The sequence below is a fragment of the Caloenas nicobarica genome, chromosome 2, assembly GCF_036013445.1.
Source record: "Caloenas nicobarica isolate bCalNic1 chromosome 2, bCalNic1.hap1, whole genome shotgun sequence".
In the NCBI taxonomy this organism is placed as follows: domain Eukaryota; kingdom Metazoa; phylum Chordata; class Aves; order Columbiformes; family Columbidae; genus Caloenas; species Caloenas nicobarica.
The window spans coordinates 5117076-5136258 of NC_088246.1; the positions used below are offsets into that span (position 1 = coordinate 5117076).

Sequence of the window (19183 nt, forward strand, 5' to 3'; positions counted from 1 at the left end):
TTAAGCTAGAATATTTTTTTTCTGAGTTTAATTTTAAGAGATAAATTTGAGTTTAACCTTTTTTCTTGTGCTCTGGCCACATACTAATTGCAGTGAATTATTCCGTCATTAAGAAATGCTTTGCACTCTCCCCTATAAGCGTAGAGTCTATTTCCAAGTGCCCGGTCCATTAGGAACAGCTCCAGCTGTACAAGACAAGAGTTTTTGTTACTACTTTTTATCCTTTCTCAAAGCTTGTAAGCAAACCACATAATAAAAGCCATTCAGACAACTGCTTGTTTAGACTAACGTCTTTATCTCCAGGTGACTCTTTCTGACTTGATTGGTTTGAAGCGCAAATGATAAACCTAATCTGGTGTCACTGGCTGAGTAAGTACCTGTTCACACAAGTTTCTCAGAAACACAAAAAGCTCACCAGGTGACTCCCCGTTTCCATGACCCGATGGAATACCGCTGCAGGAGTACCTGGGATACACCAGCTCACAGGACTGACACTCTGCTACTAACATCTTTTGCGAGACTGTGCTGTACACAGAGATTTATTCTCTGCTTTTGCACCAGACACGAAGAAATTCACCTCTTTGAAGGACTTAAGTGGATTACCATCTCCCTGTACAAGGGTGAATTTCACTCCAGCAGAAAGGGGAAAAAACTTTCTAATATCTCAGCATTTGGTGACAACTGTGGAGAAATGAGCATTTGAGAGGCAACCTCCCTCTGCAGATCAAGTCTCATGTTCTTTATGGGACCATTCCAGGACACTGGTTACCCCCCAGACACTTTACGTGTTACTCATACCACTTGCCTTAGGTGTCCAACATTTAGCTAAGCTGGTTTTCTGCTCAGAGGAGCAAGATGAAGCAAGGACTTATTCATTCCACATATCTAAGTCACCTTCTTAGGGAGATCATCTCTCTTTCTCCATTTTCTATACTGAAAGCATACAGAATTAGCCAAGACTAGGTGTCAAGATTTCAGATGAGACGTATCCCCCCTTGTACATACTCTGGCACGTGGATTTGCCTTTGAGTACATATTATATTCTCCTTTAAATCCAAAATCAGAAATAAGTATCCCTTGGCCAGTTTGGGTAGAACTGTGAAAGGTTTGCAAACACTGGGCATCGAGGAAGGCGCAACACCATAACACATATTCTTTCCACTTTTTCTTGTGTTGCAGCAGAAAGGTTTAGTGTTTTGTACTTATTAATTTATAATAAGAGGCTCTTCCAGACATCCCCTGAACTCGTGTTTAATCACATTATTCTCATTCTCATAATAAATTCATTTGTGATGACTACGCTCCTCATAGCAGTGCTGTCTTTTAACTTTAATTCTTCTTTCATGAAATGTTTATTCTTCCCCTTTTCCACGCAAGCAGCCGTGTCCCCTCATAGCCTTTTTTCTTTTAGAGTCTGTCCCACCTGTTAAGTGCAAACCCCATTATTTTATATTGAAACAAATCATTGATTCAAAATCAAAAGAAAAAAAACCCATGTGGCACACTTCTCATCTTACTACAAATATCTGCATCTACTTAAGTTTCAGACCAAGCAGCACAGATCACACACAGTCAAGAAAACAACCAAAGAAAGAGATCCTCTGGTCTGTTTTGCCCAATCTGTGCCTTCTGGAAGGGCTTTGATAGAAAAGCCAGATTTCCAGCTTCATGGTTCCCCTGACAAAGCACTAAAAAGGGCAAATTGCAAAACAGTTTTCCAAGTTGATACTCACAGACCTGAAACGGGGTGTATTTCATGGACAAACCTGGTGATGAGAAGGGATTGTTAGGTGCCAGACCACAACAGTGAAGAGTTCCTAAGTAGCAGTGCTGCAAACTATGGGTCTTTCTAAGATCATGAAGGCCCACCAAGAAATGGAGGATTGGAACCCTCTGAGAGGAGTGCAGATCCCCCCTTCCCATGTCCTCCTGATGAAGTGTTGTATGTTTTAATTATGAAGCCATTATTCGTGTTTATCTATGACACATAACACCGACAGCGTGTGGTTTGGGTGGGAAATAACTCTGCTGCTAGACCTCATCAGTTCATCCGAGCACCTGTTAGACCTGTTGGAGCTGATCTGATGTGGGGCTGGGGAGTTTGTGTTCCTTATGTCTTGGGTAGAATTAACACTGCGCCTGAAGGCAGGCCCCAAGTTTTAAAAGAAATGGAGAAAGCAGTGGCCGTGGACCTTTTGACAATTTGATCAACACCTTCTTCCCTGCAATCCCAGTGGTGATTATAGATACATCCAGGATGGCTTTGATCTACCTCAGGTGCTGATAGCTGAGAAGCTGTGTCAGCATGGGTTTCACCCAGGCTGTGCAAGCTCACCCCAGGCCTTGTACAGTTGCCATGGTAGCTGATCCGTGTTGAGGTCTAGTCTACAACATCACTGCTATTAATACCCAAGCTTTAGTCTGCCAGTGGTAAAATGGGGGTAAAAATACTCCCTTACTTTTGGGGGATACAGTGAAGATAAGTACGTTAAAGACAGAAAAACATTCAGGGTAAGATATCAATATTGTCTAAATTTAGCTAAATTTATAATCCAGACATATAAAGCAGAGCTAGTTGTCTAGACACACTTTATAACTAATGAAAGGAAATAGGTATTTTTTCATCTGATCACAGTATCTGGCCTGCTTTGGACATCTGCTTTAGGAGGGGATGAATCATATCCCTTGACTATACTGACTGCTTCTCTCTTGGTCAGGAAGAGATCTATGGGTCAGTGGCTGAGGTGTAATGTCTATGTTATATTATTTATAACCCCACCTTCTAAACAAATGTGGTTCTGGCAACGGAGGCCCTGACTTGATATAGAGGTTGTATTTAAAAATGCTCTTTTTTTCAAACTTGACTGGACTTCAGGTTGGCAGTAGAACGTGAACATCCTTTCCAAGTGTTGTGAGTAGAATTACCCATTGACTGCTCAAGAAGTCAGGCCCAGGTTCATCTCACCTGATTTTGTACACTTACCTCGCTGCCTCAGTTAGGGGTCTGGGTTTCTCTCATCCCTACAGTAAGTAGAGATCAACAAGAATACCCAGAAATTGGTCTAAATGTTTCATTACAGCTTCTGACTTTGAGTCTTCTGTTCCAATGATTTGGCAGGAATTGATTACAGTCTATGTTAGGAGTATCTCAAGCTTTCTCTCCCATTGTGTTTGAGGCTCGTGTTCCTATACTTTGATTTCTCTTGCTTATACACATTATATTTGAGCTAGAGTTCCTGGGCTCTCTCTTTGGTTCATGCCACAAAATATTCACTTAAAGGAGATTCATCTGTCCTGTTTGTAAGCATCTGTTTGAGGATGGCCTTCTGTTGACTGTGGAGTAGCTCTCCACTGCCTATACAAGATGTTCACAGGGGTTAGCTCAGGTGTGTCTGTGTTGTAGACACCAATGTTTAGTTAGATGATGTGTGATTCCTCTTCATATACAAGGGAAGCCAGGGCAACTACAGGCCCTGTGATAGGTCTCTATAAAACCTCCATCAGGTGCATCCATCTCAAGAGGTTGATTCAATTGCATAAGCTTAGGTATTTATTGCCATTTGAAATGCTCTACGGTACTTAAGACATCTGATACGAGACATGAGATAGGCGAAACCCATGCTTTTCCCAGAGTGCAGTACTTTGAAGAATATCAAGTGAACTAGATGTCCATGTTTAGGCAACTGAATCAATGTTTCACTGGTTTGACATGTATCATCATTCATCTTGAGCTGTCTAGTGTCCCTTTACAGAGGACACCTGAGTATTCTAAGTGTTCATGTTCTTCCTGTTGTTTTGTTTTGGTTTTTTTCACCAGGTCCGTTCTGCTGCCAGGAAAAGATGGCACCGCTGGCAAGACCATCACTCCCTCCGAGTGCGTGTAGCACGTGCCATGTCTATCCCCACCTCTCCAACACGGATCAGCTTCCACAGCATCAAACAGACCGCAGCTGTGTGAAATGCCCCGCACGTACACGCACAACGTGGTGGCCTTCAGGGTTTTTCTTTCTTCACTCTCCCCAGGCCCCATTCTTCAAACTTTTTTCCTTTATTCTGCACTGCTCCCTCTCGCAATGAGGTGCCCGTCATATTTTTGCGGACTCTCACCTCCCATATTCGTGATGCTGCTTTAAGGCAAACAGGCAAAAGCCTCTTGGAGTAGGTGCTGGCAAAACAGATTCAAAGAAGAAAGAGATTCAACACTGACTGCACTTTGTGGAAGTTCACAGTGAAAAGTCTAAAACAGCACAGTGACAGGAACAATCAATTTTTTTTCTCCTTTCTTTTCGTTTTGGTTTTTTTGTGTTGTTTTTTCCTTCCGTATTGTGGTGAACGAAGACTATTTTTAACATACTGCCCATCTCACTCTGTACATTGATTCCCAATGATTTCAGCAGTTTGGTGTGTAGATAGCCCGTCTCTTTCTTGTTTCTTTGTAAAAATTTCTTCTCTGCAGAACTGTCATTTGAGAACACGTGGCAGCAAGAAAAAGAGCATCTGAGAGGTGGTGTGGAAAATCCGAATTTATCTACCTTACTCATTTATCCCTTTGGTAGACGGGAGTTGGCCAGGGCATCACTGGACTATTTAACACAGAGCATGTTGCCTTGCAAGAACCATGCCCTGTTCATACATAAAATTTTGAAAAGGACAATAATATCTCTAGATAGCTCTATAAAATATCCTTATTCCTCTTAGCCCCACACTTTCAAAACAATGTAAGTAGCCTTTGGAAAGTCTTTGTTTTTCTTCAACTAAGAGGACTGGGGTGGGAAAGGACAATAAAACATGTTTTCTGGATTTAAAAAACATAAAAGGGAAGCACTGTAAAAACAAGAATGAGAAGAGGATGTTTGTATTATGAGGATAGTGCTACATGCTGCACAAAGATTATCTATTGAGCATTTTGAAGTAGACCTGATGTATCTACTAGGCTTTTTATGTGATGTTCAAAAATACTGTATATTTTCAATAATAAACACTACTCTGGGTTGGTTTCAATAAAACCAGGCATAATTTTCTTTACTCTGGAATGGAAGAGGATGCCTATCTTGAGAGTGGTTTTGTACCTAAGATCAGGGAAAGAAATCCTGTTTGATAATGAGACATAAGAAGAACAACCTCACGATACAATTGAGCAAGAGGGCATTTAAATGCAAGATGAATTGTCTCCCTTCTCAGCTCATGGTGCCACACTGGATCCCTGTCCCTCTGCACTCCCCTTCCCTTCGATGGGTTTTGCAACACCAGAAAGAAAAAAGCAAGTTGTGTAATACATTCTCCATCGCCTGTATCCCACCAGTGCTGGAGTAATTCGTTCTTTGCACCATAGCATGCTTATTTTGAATTTTCTTCATGTTTTAGAGGACTTGCCAGTACAAGCTGGATTTAAATCTTCAGATTTAAATTGGTTTCTCTCTAGTTTTCGCGCCTACACAGGGCTGGAAAATACCTTAGAAGACATTGATGTTAATCCCCTACTTTTGGAGGCATTCTGCCCTAACAGCTCAATCACCTTCAACTTTTAGCTGATTGGAAATGCACAGCAAACTTAAGTTTACAAATTAAATTTTTGTAACTTTTCTCCCTCCTAACTCTCCATTTGGATTCTTGTGCCTCAATGAGATAACTGAGGGAGGAGGGAGAAGGGAGATTTGAGACTCTGTCTAGTCAGACCTGCCATCTCTGCCAAAGAAGGGAAGAAGGGAAGAGTCTTCACACAGCCCTCCACGTGACATGCCAACGAGCTTCATAGATCCCAGTGTGGCAGAAATACAAATAAGACTGGAGACGTGCCTGCCTGTGCCACTCACTGCTGTCAGTGCCCTGAGCTCAGCAAAGTGATGCAAACCATCTTCATGGTGGCTGAGAAACAAAAAGTGCCTGGATGAGAGAGGACCGTGTCAGTGCTTTTATTCATCACCTGCATCACAACAGGGATGCGCAGCCCCTGGCATTTTGGTTTTGAATGGATGGATATACCTAGAAGTTAGAAATATGTGAATTGAATACCTCTGTGTCTGCTCTGTCTCTGGGCCAGTCTGGGATGAAAAAGGGATTTGCAATGCAGCAGCTACTGTCAGAAATTGCCGGTTATTGTTGCTACCAGGAGTGTATTTTCACAAAAAATGAAATTATTTTTACCAATTAGTATTTATCCAAAGCAGAGATTTTCAGTCCTTCCATCATTGGACCCTGTTTCAAGCCAGCATGGTGAACGTACAGCATTAATGGGATACTGCTTATGTTAATTGTGAAGTGATTGCTATGCTAACACATACACTACCTCTACTTGTTCTGCCATGGAAGCTTTCTGAAGTCTGTCATGCCTGAGATACTGACAGCCACAGCCCATTTTGTCTAGAGCACTGTGATGAAAATCAAGCTTGAATTTCTACGGTCAGCTTTTTAAGAGCAAGATTTCAGAACATTCCCAGAAGAGCAACAAAAAATTTTGCTAGTGGCTTTTCTGTCTTCTCAGAGAGTGCAGAGCAAAGGAGAACAATGGAGATAGATAGGTGTGTAACTCTGAGCACTGCATATATGGAGCAGGGGTGGTCATAAAGGCCAGGATTTGAGAAAAAAAAACAGGGTCTAGGTTTTATCAGGCAAATTCCTAGGAGGTGACTGCTTTGTGACAGCTAGTGGAAGGAATATCATTTACACCATCTGAGGGGTTTGTATCTGAGATTGGATACATGGAGCTCAATCCAAAGCTCTTCATATTATATACAGTGATCTCCAGCTTTTCTGCATGTGACTGCCCTGTAGACAACCTGTGACTGATTCATTGGCTGCCCAATCTTTCGGTGGGCACCGAACTCTCCTGGTCAGCAACACAAAGTGGAATACCTGTGTCCTAGAGCTCACGTCCTTGTTCCTCTGGAGTCACAAGCTGAGGCACGAGATCTGTCGTCTCTCTGCATTTGCAAGGTGACTACCATCAGTCTGTTTTCTAGACATACACTTCAAGTCCCTGGAAGGACTCTTACTGGTGTCAGTAGAGTTGGTGTCAGGCTCACATCTACCCTCTCAGCATCCCTTTCTGGTTCCCAGTAAAGAGGCAATTCCTATCTTTCCCTTTCCCTCTTCCACATCACGAACCAGGCAGACCATAGGGCAACCAATCTCCTGATGAAAGCTGCCATAGACACAAAAAACCAAAAAGTAGTCTCCATGGAAATAGTACTTTGAAAGCTGTTTCTCTTTCCCCCAATCTGTCAACTGATCAATAAATCTTATTGCTTCCTTAAGTCCACCTGTCTGCCTGTATCCTTCATCTGGTTTTATTAGGTGTAGTAAGACCCTACTCCATACCATAACTATGAGTCAATATGGCCCATGCTGGCTGTGAAACCAACCTGCTCTTCATGTTTCCATGAAGGTCCTGAGGTCCCTTACAACCTCAATTATCCTATCACTGTAGTAGTAATATTGCCAGTCATTCCACTAACACCAGGAAAGAATGAACACGAGCAAGTTTTGGCTGCTGTATTTTTTTCAGGTACACCTCAGAGGTCTTGAAAACATGCTCATATTTTCCGTCTTCTTCCTCTGCTTTCTCCTGGCAGGGATGCAAAGATGAATAAAGCAACATCTCTTTAGGAAAAAATATCTCCTTTACATTGTGATGCCTTTTAAAGCCCTATGTCCCTTTCAACAAAATAACCAGTCACAGAAGAGATCTGGGATGATTCAGATGTAGCTTTTGTATCAGCAGGAAAAGTCTCAGCTGTGCCAGGAAAATGGTTGTGGATATGATGGACTGACAACCTCTTTGTCTGTGTGCATGTGTGTGTTTAGGTACCAGCATATGCGCATGTATCTACATGTTCGATTGTATGTGTCTGTGAAGAAAACTGGTCAAGGTACTTTTGATTTATAACATATTATTTAGGAAGAAAACAAGGCTTCTTGTGTTCAGTGAATCATTAGGGAAATGAACACCCATGAACACTTAAGTACTTGAAATGGGACTCACAAAAGCTTTTCCAGGAAAATGTTTGCAGTGCTGAGTGTTGCAGATAATGCATCTGCCAAATGGCATCTGAGAGTAAGTGTAAGCTTACTTTGGATCTGGACTAATAGCTTCCTTCTGACACTATTTAAACCTCTGCATTCTCCTCCTTTGCAACAAATCCCCAAGCCCAGCTTGCAGTGGAGACCACTCTTTGACCAACCTGATCTCCTTCTATGACAAGGTGACCTGCTTATTGGATGAGGGAAAGGCTGTGGATATTGTCCACCTGGACTTTAGTAAAGCCTTTGGCACCACATTTCACATAAATCCTGCAAGTTTTCATAGACTAGTTCTCTTTGTTCCCTTTCTCATTTAATGCCATAGAGCTGGAAGATAACAAGCATCTCAGGAGAAACTCTTGGAAAAGAAACAGCATATCTAGAAATTGTGGACTGATGGCAAAATGTGTAGTTAAAACAAAAACATGCATCATCTGGATAGTCCTGTTGGATTCTACACTGGTTTCCTAAGTTTCTCCACCTACTAATTAGTGTAGTAAAAAGAAAATATTTCTGATTAGTACAATTACCATAGAGCAGTGCTGTAGTGACCTTTAGCTCTGAGAAGCCAAAGCTTTAAAAAAGACCTCGTAAAACTTAAATGAGTTTCCCAGATGTTAATGAGCAAGCCAGCCTCCGCGAAGGCTATCTGTGCTCAGAAGTCTCCAAAGGCTGTGAAATGAACACTCCAAGCCTTTTGACACATCTTTCCTCTGCGCTCCCAGGCTGCAAGGGGTCATGTCAAAGGCTGAACCAATTAATTGCACTCTGGATATTGGCATATGTCAAAGGAGTGATTCAATCTTCTGAGGTGGAAAAATGACAAATTATAAAGCTGCTGGCAAGGTAATAAGAAACAGCACCAGCACCCTGCAGGGATGTTTTCCTCGGGGTCCGGCAGTATTGTGTTGATTATTGGCACAGTGGCTAATGAGCTGCCCCATCCAAACTGAGCAGGGAGAAGTGATTAACCTGGGTTCATCCCAATCTTGGCCAGACACATCCAGCCCTGAAAGCACGTTTAGACAGTAGAAATTCTGAATGACCTTCGGTTGGCTTGGCTGTGATTTAGCAGTTGACTCATTTTGACCTTGGGGGTGCTCACTGATCGTTGACTCGCAGCTCAGCAGTTCAGCCAGAGGTTAACTGATCAGCCAGAGTGTCAACCGGTGGGTCCTGGCACATTAACTGATCAATCCTCATGTCTGAAACAGAAGTTGCTTCTTCCTTGTACAAGGGTGAGGCGACATCTAAACTGACTCAGGAGCAGTATGTAACCAAAGTAATGCAGACCCCAAGGTCAGCCCCACTGCTTGTTTGTGAGATTTGATGATTGCTGTGGTTTTGTATCTCCCAGGGATCCCTGCAAGTCTCCTTGCTCAGCAACCAGACTGCGATTGGCCTCAGTTCTGTAAATGTGCACAAGTATTTCAGATAAGTCATCAAATCTAGAGCAGCCTTTCTTGAATAAAAGGATTGCATAACCTTTTTGGAGAAAAAAAAAAGTATCTTGTCATCCTATGCTGCTTTGCCACAACAACAACACTCAAGTGAAAGCTGGAGTTCACTTAGAATATCTAGTGATGGTTTTTATTACCCTTCAACTCATTTGCATGCATGCATATGAGCACATATGGTGTTTTGATCCTTCTGTTTACTTAAGAAGATGTCTTATGGCTAAAGAGTGACTCGCAGACCAAGAAACACTCAGCAAACAAATCAAGTGCTGGATTGGGAATAGGACCTCCACACACTCTTCTCACCTCTTTTGTAGACTTCTCATGTCACTTCAAGGATGTTTCTTTCCATATCTCCTATTACTTTCTCCTTACATTGTTTAGCTTGAGCACTTAGACTTGAAGCCCTTTGGGGTACAATCTTCTCCCAGTGGCTGTCCATGTGGCATCTGGCAACTAACACAGCGTGGGCTCATTTTATAATGTGGAATACCAGAATTAAAAAAAATAATAATACCATATATATACATACATACATAACAACCATAACAACAGAACCCACATAATAATCTAAGAGGTTCAATCCACATCTGAAACCGAGCAACAATACTGGGTCAATATTGTCCACCTATGATTTAGCAAAGACATGAGAGGTGTGATTTGTATACATTGTGCTAACAACAAACCCCTGTTAGAGGTGGCTGGCTGACAAATACACTGTCACACAAAAATAATGTATGTTTTCCCATGCCGTTGGCCAAAAGTGTATTGGCTTCTAAGCATGCAGATAGGAACCCAATGGGATTTTCAAACATTCCCGTATATACCGAGTACTTAATTCCCATTGATTTCTGGTGGAGTTGAGTGAATATCAGAGTTCAGTGACTTTGTAAATGCCCTTACAGATGCTCATGTATTTTTCAGTGTAAAGATGCTTTCTTGAAACACGCCTGACAGGTCTTCTGCAAATATGAACTGGATGGGAAGGCTCTCCTGGACCTCAGCAGGCTTTGACTGGACACATCTGTGTCCCAGTGACCAGAACCAGCCATGATGGGAGGCAGTGACCAGCCGCTGGGTGCAGCCACTGGTGCCGAGTTCCCCATACAGTGCAGAAAGCTTCACGGCTTCATCTGTTCAAAAGAATTAACCACAGCCACGAACTGGTTTCTTTTCTGTTTTGATAATTTAAATCTGACTGACTAAGAGCTTTGAAGATGCAGATCAAGCTTTTGAACTCAATATTGTATACCTTGGGAAAAGAGCAACTGGGAAGGACAGCGTTGATGATTTCCTGAAGCCACTTTGTACTTCTTTGCAGTGATGTATATGGAAATACAAAGAGGAAAAATCTCTGTATTTTTTCACTTGCTTGTTTTAATTTAGGAGAGTAGTGTGGGTTTGTTTTGTTTCATTTTGTTTTCCTTCTTCATACTTTTTCGTAGGCAGTGTTTCCATTTGCAGGGGTAGGTAGGTGCAAGTGGTATATACCATTTACATATCCAGCTCCATCACTGAACCAGAACAACATGACATTTTTCCAATAGATAGCAGATTCATGACTCCTTCCCAAAAGGGAATTTCACAGGAACTGAAGCTATTTGCAAAACTGGGTTAAATGAGGCAATAATTTTGACTGAAGGAAAACAGGTTGTTCAAAATGCTGTTACTGATGACTAAGAACTGCATTTCACATTTAAAAAAAAAAGGTCTTTCTTATTTTAAAGGTGACCAAATTCTTAAAAAAAAAAAAAAAAAAAAAAAAAACACCCAAAAAACTCCTATATTAAATCACAGGACATTCCTTACCTGGTGCTTCCTTCTGCTTTTCCCTATTTCTCCAGCAGTTGTCAGTCAGCAGAGTCTGAGATTACTTCTGCAAACGTCTACTGACTCTCGTCCTACCATGAACACCTCATGACTGGAAGCCCATGAAAAAAATGTCTATATATCACTCCAGTGACCATGGTTTTTATGTTTCCTCTCCAACCTGCCCAGCCAGCATGTAGGAAAACACAGACTTATTTCAAGCTCTAAAATCTGCATCAAGTTTGGACATTTTGTCATAGAGACGCTTGTCTGGCTTGTACAGTTTCCTACTAAGGACAGTGTCTTTATTAGATCTATTCATGCCACTGGAAAAGGCAAATGAGCTTTGGCCAGATGAGTCCCTCTTCTTCACATGTAATAAAGCAAAGTTTTATTTGTCTGACAACTGAATTTCTTTAGAAAAAAAAAAAAGGAATTTAGCTTTTTAAAAAACCTCTCTCCTCCTTTCTCCTCTCAGGCAGTTTCTACCACACTTTCTGTTTAAAACATTCGAAGTATTTTCTCCTGGGTTTTGCAGGCAGTTGTCATCTGAAGAACTGATAGTAGATTTCCCCATGAGAAAATGAGGAGCTTGCTATGAGCATGTCCTCCCCAAGCCACATTACACTGTTCATTGAAACTTTGAAAGCAAAAATGACCATCAAAGAAAAGGGAATGTCCAGAGAAATGGAAGGATTGGCTAAATTGATGGTGTCCATTTAGCAGCCTTCCATTCCATTGAACTGCTCTAAAACACTCTTCTTTCCAAAAGCATCACTCGCATGCCTCACAACCCTATTTCGCTTTGGTACTTTACCCTACAACTTATCTCCATGTGTTACGGTGGCTGCTTTTAGCTTCAGTTTGACTTGAGTTTATGGGCAAGTCCTTGGGAGAAACTTAGATGCATTTTGTCCCCTGCGTGTGGTGACAATACTGCTCTGAATTCCAGCCAATTCAGCATCCACTCACTTTAGCTTCAACTTCTGTTTTTCCAGAAACTTTATGCTTGTTTCTTGATCCTTGCTTGGCATTGTACTCTTCTTTTCTCACATGCCTAGATCCAGAACAGAGACAGCTAAGCCTTCTTCTGCCAAGCCTACAGCAGCTCTGAGACGCCTCCTCCAGCTGGTCGTGGGAACATGCCCAACACAAGGGCATGAGTTTTTATTGGGAGTGCAAAAAATTAGAACCCAAGCGGACATGATCCTGCTGGCATGACGTTCTTCAGGGATGTTAAGAGACTGAGTGCCAGAGAGAGGCATATGCAGAGAAACAGTGATGGAACTTGTAGAAATTTCCAAGGAGCAGTCAATTCACAGGACTGAGCAACAAGGACCAACCTACCAGGCAATATGATTAGTGAACAATCTGCCCAGAGGAGGAGAGAGATGCTCGAGCTGAGGAAAATTTTGTTGAGACCAGAATGAGGACTGGATGCAGAAACAGTGTAGATGGCCTGCTACCATCAGGACATGCTGCAAAAACTAAATGTTTGAAGGCGCAAGAGTCTGCACAGAAAATAGGCAGTCGTGGGGTTGGAGTAGGAAAGTGGTGTTCTTGCCCTGGTCCTGAGCTCCATCCTGTGCATGCAAGGTTCACTGCCTGGGAGAAGCAGAACACGACAACAACACAAGCACCCAATGCTGTAATCAGTAAGGTTGCTTGAAGGTTTTGTTTCAGCTTTGCTAATTTGCATTTTCTCATTCTATTAGTTAATCACTTTGCAGGTTTTACACTCTCGCTGATAAAAATCCATGACTAGAAATATATCTGTACATTTTTGCTGTTTCCCAGGCTAAGCTTCACCTCGTTAACAACAGCTGGCTTGCTCAGCCTCATTCTTTTCCCTCACTTGGTGCACACAGGTTTTCAAAGCATTTTTGCTTTGGTCAGCATTGACAAGCATTGGGAAATTGCTTGCAAAGCAATAAAGAGAAAAAGCTGCATTAAAATATTTTATCAAAGTTTGCAACATCATTCTAGGAAGCACATAGTTCCTTCTCCTGCTGAACTCATTAAGGCAGAGATGTAAAATGAAACAGATCCAGCCTGCCACCCCCTCCAACGCACTGTGCACCTAAGGATCAAAAGGAAAGCCTCAAGCTGCTGCAGCCCTAAAATTCATCATGTGACTCCTTCAATAAATCAGCTCTTCCCACATGTTCTGAAATGATTTTAGCTTCTAGCCACAAGACATTTATGATTCATATGGGACAGGCTCCTTTTGAAATGACTACAAGCAGTCCCATCTGCAGCGTAAAAATGAAAGACTGCGCAGTCAAAGTCGATTAAAAAATAAACACATCAGTTCTCCAGGTCCCCGTTTCAGCAAGGAAGGATAACATGCTTTTCGCTATCAATTGCTCATCAGAATCATTTAGAATGGTGTTATTTATTAGTTGTTCCTATCTCAATCCACAACCCAAACAATCAAATTGTCTCAGCTCAGTTATTTTACTGTTTACAGACAATATTCTTGGCGTGACAGTGCCTGTATACCCCTTGAATGTGCTATATATATATATATCCCATCTGTGCCCATGCTGAAAGGAGAAACTTTTGTTTGCCAGGGCCAGATTAACATCTGCATCCAGAATTATGTGAAAGACTCATCTTAAACTCCGCAAAGATCATTCTGAGTGTGTGCAGCTGGTATCATACAGAGGGCAGTTTCCCAAGTGAACTGTGTGATCTGCTGTAGGTGACCCTGCTTTAGCAGATGGGTTGGACTATATGATCTCCAGAGTTCCCTTCCAACCTCAACCATTCTGTGATTCTGCATGACAAGGCAGCAGGGCTCCTGGCTCACCTGTGTCCCAACCTAAGGAGACATCTCAAACCTCCTGCAGCATACCAAGCATCCCGGTTCCTGCCTCTCTCCAAGGGCAGGTCAAACTCAGACCTTTCCCTCGGGATTCACCTCGTTGAGAAGGACACCTAAGATGAGGTGCCAGTATGCAGGTGTGTCCAAGGAGCTGGTGTCTTCATCCTCATGGTAGGCGGTGGAGATCTCATCCATGCAGTGAGAACAGCCCAAAGAGCTGTTTATCTTGTCGACACGCAGATGTTTGCCTTTGGGTGACCTCAACAGCTCCCTGCACCCCAGGGACTGTATTAACGATATTCCCACTGGCTACAAGAGGACCTTGGAGGATGGCTCAGACAACTGTGAGTCTTTGCCAAGTCTTGGGAAACGGGAGAGGTGCCTGAGGACTGGAGGAAAGCAAATGTCATTCCGGTCTTCAAAAAGGGCAAGAAGGAGGACCCGGGCAACTATAGACCAGTCAGCCTCACCTCCATCCCTGGGAAAGTGATGGAACACCTTAACCTTGGTGCCATCTTAAGACATATCAAGGATAAGAGGGTCATCAGGGGCAGTCAACATGGCTTCATCAAGGGGAAGTCATGTTTGACCAACCTCATAGCCTTTTATGAAGACGTAACAAGGTGGATTGACGATGGCAGAGCAGTGGATGTGGTCTACCTTGACTTCAGCAAAGCATTTGACACTGTCTCCCACAGCATCCTCACGGCAAAACTGAGGAAGTGTGGACTAGATGATCGGGTAGTGAGGTGGACTGCAAACTGGCTGAAGGAGAGAAGCCAGAGAGTCGTGGTCAATGGGGCAGAGTCTGGTTGGAGGCCTGTATCTAGTGGAGCGCCTCAAGGGTCAGTACTGGGACCAATACTATTCAATATATTCATCAATGACTTGGATGAGGGAATTGAGTGTACTATCAGCAAGTTTGCTGATGACACCAAGCTGGGAGGAGTGGCTGACACGCCAGAAGGCTGTGCTGCCATCCAGCGAGATCTGGACAGGCTGGAGAGTTGGGCAGGGAAAAATTTAATGAAATATAACAAGGGAAAATGTAGAGTCTTGCATCTGGGCAGGAACAACCCCAGGTTCCAGTACAGGTTGGGGAATGACCTATTAGAGAGCAGTGTAGGGGAAAGGGACCTGGGGGTCCTGGTGGACAGCAGGATGACCATGAGCCAGCACTGGGCCCTTGTGGCCAAGAAGGCCAATGGGACCTGGGGGGGATTAGAAGTGGGGTGGTTAGTAGGTCGAGAGAGGTTCTCCTGCCCCTCTACTCTGCCCTGGTGAGACCTCATCTGGAATATTGTGTCCAGTTCTGGGCCCCTCAGTTCAAGAAGGACAGGGAACTGCTGGAGAGAGTCCAGCGCAGGGCCACAAAGATGATTAAGGGAGTGGAGCATCTCCCATGTGAGGAAAGGCTGAGGGAGCTGGGGCTCTTTAGCTTGGAGAAGAGGAGACTGAGGGGTGACCTCATCAATGTTTATAAATATATAAAGGGTGGGTGTCACGAGGATGGAGCCAGGCTCTTCTCGGTGACAACCAACAGTAAGACAAGGGGTAATGGGTTCAAACTGGAACACAAGAGGTTCCACTTAAATTTGAGAAGAAACTTCTTCTCAGTGAGGGTGACGGAACACTGGAACAGGCTTCCCAGGGAGGTTGTGGATTCTCCTTCTCTGGAGACATTCAAAACCCGCCTGGACACCTTCCTGTGTAACCTCACCTAGGTGTTCCTGCCCCGGCAGGGGGATTGGACTAGATGATCTTTCGAGGTCCCTTCCAAACCCTAACATTCTGTGATTCTGTGATTCTGTGAAAAGACGTATCTCCTGAGCTAAACCTCAGAACTTGGTTGACTGAGTTATCTAAACATAGTTGCTCAGTGCCACCTGAGATGGCCTAAGGTGTCTGAGACAACTGCATGGGGTGGCAGGGTGAGAAACCAGAGGCCACACAGAGCTCCAAATGTGCTGGACACCAGTAGATGAGTCTCTGTTACGTGTTATGTGGTACAAGCAGATGTCACATCCTGAGACCTGAGCCCTAAGGAGTGATTGCAAGGATAACAGAAAATGGTACTGTCTGGGGTCCATTGTCATCAAATTACTTTTAAAGAATGGAAAATAATATGTGTATTTCTTTAGAGACAGAGTGTGGTGAGGACTTGAGTGTGGGGTTTTTTTGCTGTTTGCTTCCTATGCCCCCTGCTTTTATAGTATGATTACACTGAGAGGGAAAGAAAAAAAAAAAGAAAAAAAAAAAAGAGAATAAGAGCTATAAAATGGTTATAATTCATACACAATGCCAAGGAAAACATTCCAAAGTTACAGTGCAGTTTTCCATTGTAAAACCACTGGCTTTGGCAGGAGAGCTGAAGGAAGAGAACTCCATCAAAAACAACTCTGAGCTTTTTCTGACTCAGCTTCTGGGCTGGAATGTGTCATAACCTCTGGAGCAGACTCATTCTTGGCAGGCAAGCTGGAAGGTAGTGTCTCCTGTGAAGATGGAGGCTAGAGCAGCCAGTGGTGTCATCTCCAGCAGTCCCAGGACATGTCACCTCTGTGGGTTCAGGCAGCATGCAGGTGGGACATGGTCCCACCTGCCCAGCCTGGGAAGCCAGCAGAACTTGCATGAAGCCTCCTTTGGAGGTATCAGCAGGAGCATCACAGATATTTTTACTTGGGTGACCCTTTGTCCATTCTTATGTGGGGAAAGAAGTTTGATGCGTCTCACGGTGCAATTTATAATCCCAGACACATCTCCCATGATGTTTCTATTTCCCCTACACCTACACGTGCCCTAGGGTTCCCATTCCCTGCAGCTCACCAGTTACTCACCCTGACCCCACTCTCCAATGTGCAGGACAGTCTCTGACTGATCTCTCAGGAGCCAGCAAGAAACATTTTATTAGTAGCATCACCACTGTTCTTCATTTACAGTTCAGAGCAAAGAACGAAGCAAACAGCAGGACACTGCCACTGGGAATCAACAACCTCCTCAACAGACCTCTTGTCCTGTTCATTATCTCCCATTCTCTAAATTAAAATTCCAGACCATGCCGCAAGCACTTTGAATGTGACAATATAATTCTTTTTCCTGGCAAAGAGGCTGTGCACACACAATATCTTTCACATATGAGATCCCCTGGGATACTGGTGAATACTTACAATTTTTCCACATGTTGTATAAAAGAGATTTTACATAATTGCTACCTCTGCACCTAACAATGTTTTTGGACACTGCTAGAACCTTGTGCTCGGGTAATAAATTTCAATGCTTAGCCACATTGTTGAAAAAATAAAATTGCCTATGTCTCAGCTAAGAAACCTCTCGTGTAGCAAACTTTCTCCCTGAATAGATTTAGGGATTCACCTGAATTTAAATGCTGATGGCCTGGCTGCTGTATTTGAGCTGGGCAGTCTGTACAGTCCTCAGAGGCTGAAGAAGTAAGTGACTAACAGGCTCTGCTTGTGTAGAAAGCTTAAAAGTCAGGTCTCGCCTGAGGACAGCGAGCTGCCCTTTGTGTATCCCTTCCTTGCTTTGCAATTATTCTGCTTTGCTGCTGCTGCCTCTCCATATGCTGCCAGCCTGTGAGATGATGCTTGAGCTTGTCTCATTACGGCACGGAGCTCACATCTGTCTCAAGACACTGGCCATGACAATCTCCGTCTGACTTCTGTTTTCAGTTAATATCTCTTCTTTCACGTACGAGAAAGTAAACAAAGCAGGGTTTCACATTATGCCAAACATAAGATTTATCTGCAATCTTCTCTTATGGGTTTATTAGCTAATTCAAACCCAGCCTGGACCAAGAGTCATTACGGGCTGATGCTATTCCAGCACAAATTCACTGTAAGTAAAGAAAAATTAGTTGGTCACATTAGTGCTCAGCAGAAAATTGAAAGGGAATTATTCAAGGTTTGATATGAATTAATAAATGAACCGGCAGTGGCATTTTAGAGGCAGACACAGGAAAGTTAAAAAAAAATCCTCTTCTGTCTTTTTCTTTTTTTTCCACATATGTATATTTTTCCTTCTGTATGGCTGCCAGATATCTGTAGCTCTTAGGAGAAATCAGTGAGTTTAACTGACTCCTGGCCATACCATCTTGCTGGAAACTACTTGTCTAATTTCATAATAATGCAGTCAGGAGCCTTCAGCGGGTGCCCAGATATCAGATGGAAAAGATCCAGCATCCTCATGTCGCAGTACTAAAGATTATTTTTCAGATTTTTTCCCTCCCTTCTCTCCTGATCAGGAATATATCATTATACATAAAGAGAGACACATCACCAGGTTTTGCCAGTAATGGCAGGTGGCAGTAATTGCACTTTTCCACCTCTTTAATTCCTTTTGTCTATTCATTGCTCCAGCAATGTTCAGAGAGAAAAAACCTGCCTGTATTTGCTTTGGTGGGGTGGATGAGAGCAAGGGATTGATACAGAGATGCCGTGCCTCAGCTGTCTGTAATCTGAAAAGATAGATCTCACCATGGCATAGAAAGATTTGAACCTCTGAAGTGAAAAAACAAACCAAAAAACCAACATAATGAGATCAGACCTAGTAAAGTACAAGTTCTGGTTTGTTGGTGTGTGAAATGACCATCAACATGTAGGGTCACAGTGATGTTTGCTTGGAATTCACTATTTGTTTTCAACTTCTTTCTTGACCATGACTATAATAACTAGCAATGAAACACCGTTAATCAGACTAATGTCTTTCAAATTTATTTTCTTTTTTTTTAGTTCCTGGCAGAGGGTGTGTGTATGTATGCAGACAATGGTGGATTATTTTTAAGTAACCTATAAGCACTGCCATACCCTTGAGACAGAGAGCAGCCTGGGCAGAAGGTGGTAAAGCTTGTGCAGGCCATTAGTTCCTGCAGAAAGTTCATCCCAGAACATCAAACTAGCTCCCAGCAATATTTGCTCTTCCATAAAACTTTGCTCTTGTCGTGGAAAGTTCTCCTTTGGCAAAAGTTAACCACTGGATGAGGTCTCAGATGTTTTCTCCAGTCTTTGTTCTTATCACATGTAAGAGATTAGAAAAGGAGACACTTTGAGGCCCAGATAAA

At 42.9% G+C, this 19183-nt stretch overlaps 1 protein-coding gene across 4 annotated transcripts in view; it reads left to right on the forward strand.

Moving 5' to 3' along the window:
• CRHR2 (corticotropin releasing hormone receptor 2) overlaps positions 1–10753 on the forward strand; it is a 157594-nt gene extending 146841 nt beyond the window's left edge. For 2 of the 4 annotated variants that reach the window (XM_065628079.1, XM_065628080.1), the window contains exon 13: positions 3818–5006. In XM_065628079.1, coding sequence (XP_065484151.1) covers positions 3818–3958 — 141 coding nt within the window. In that variant the 3' untranslated portion in view covers positions 3959–5006. Of the gene's footprint in view, positions 1–303; positions 370–3817; positions 5007–10400 lie in introns of those variants that run through there. The other 2 variants (XM_065628081.1, XM_065628082.1) reach the window with 2 other exon arrangements.
• The last annotated feature ends 8430 nt before the right edge of the window (positions 10754–19183 follow it).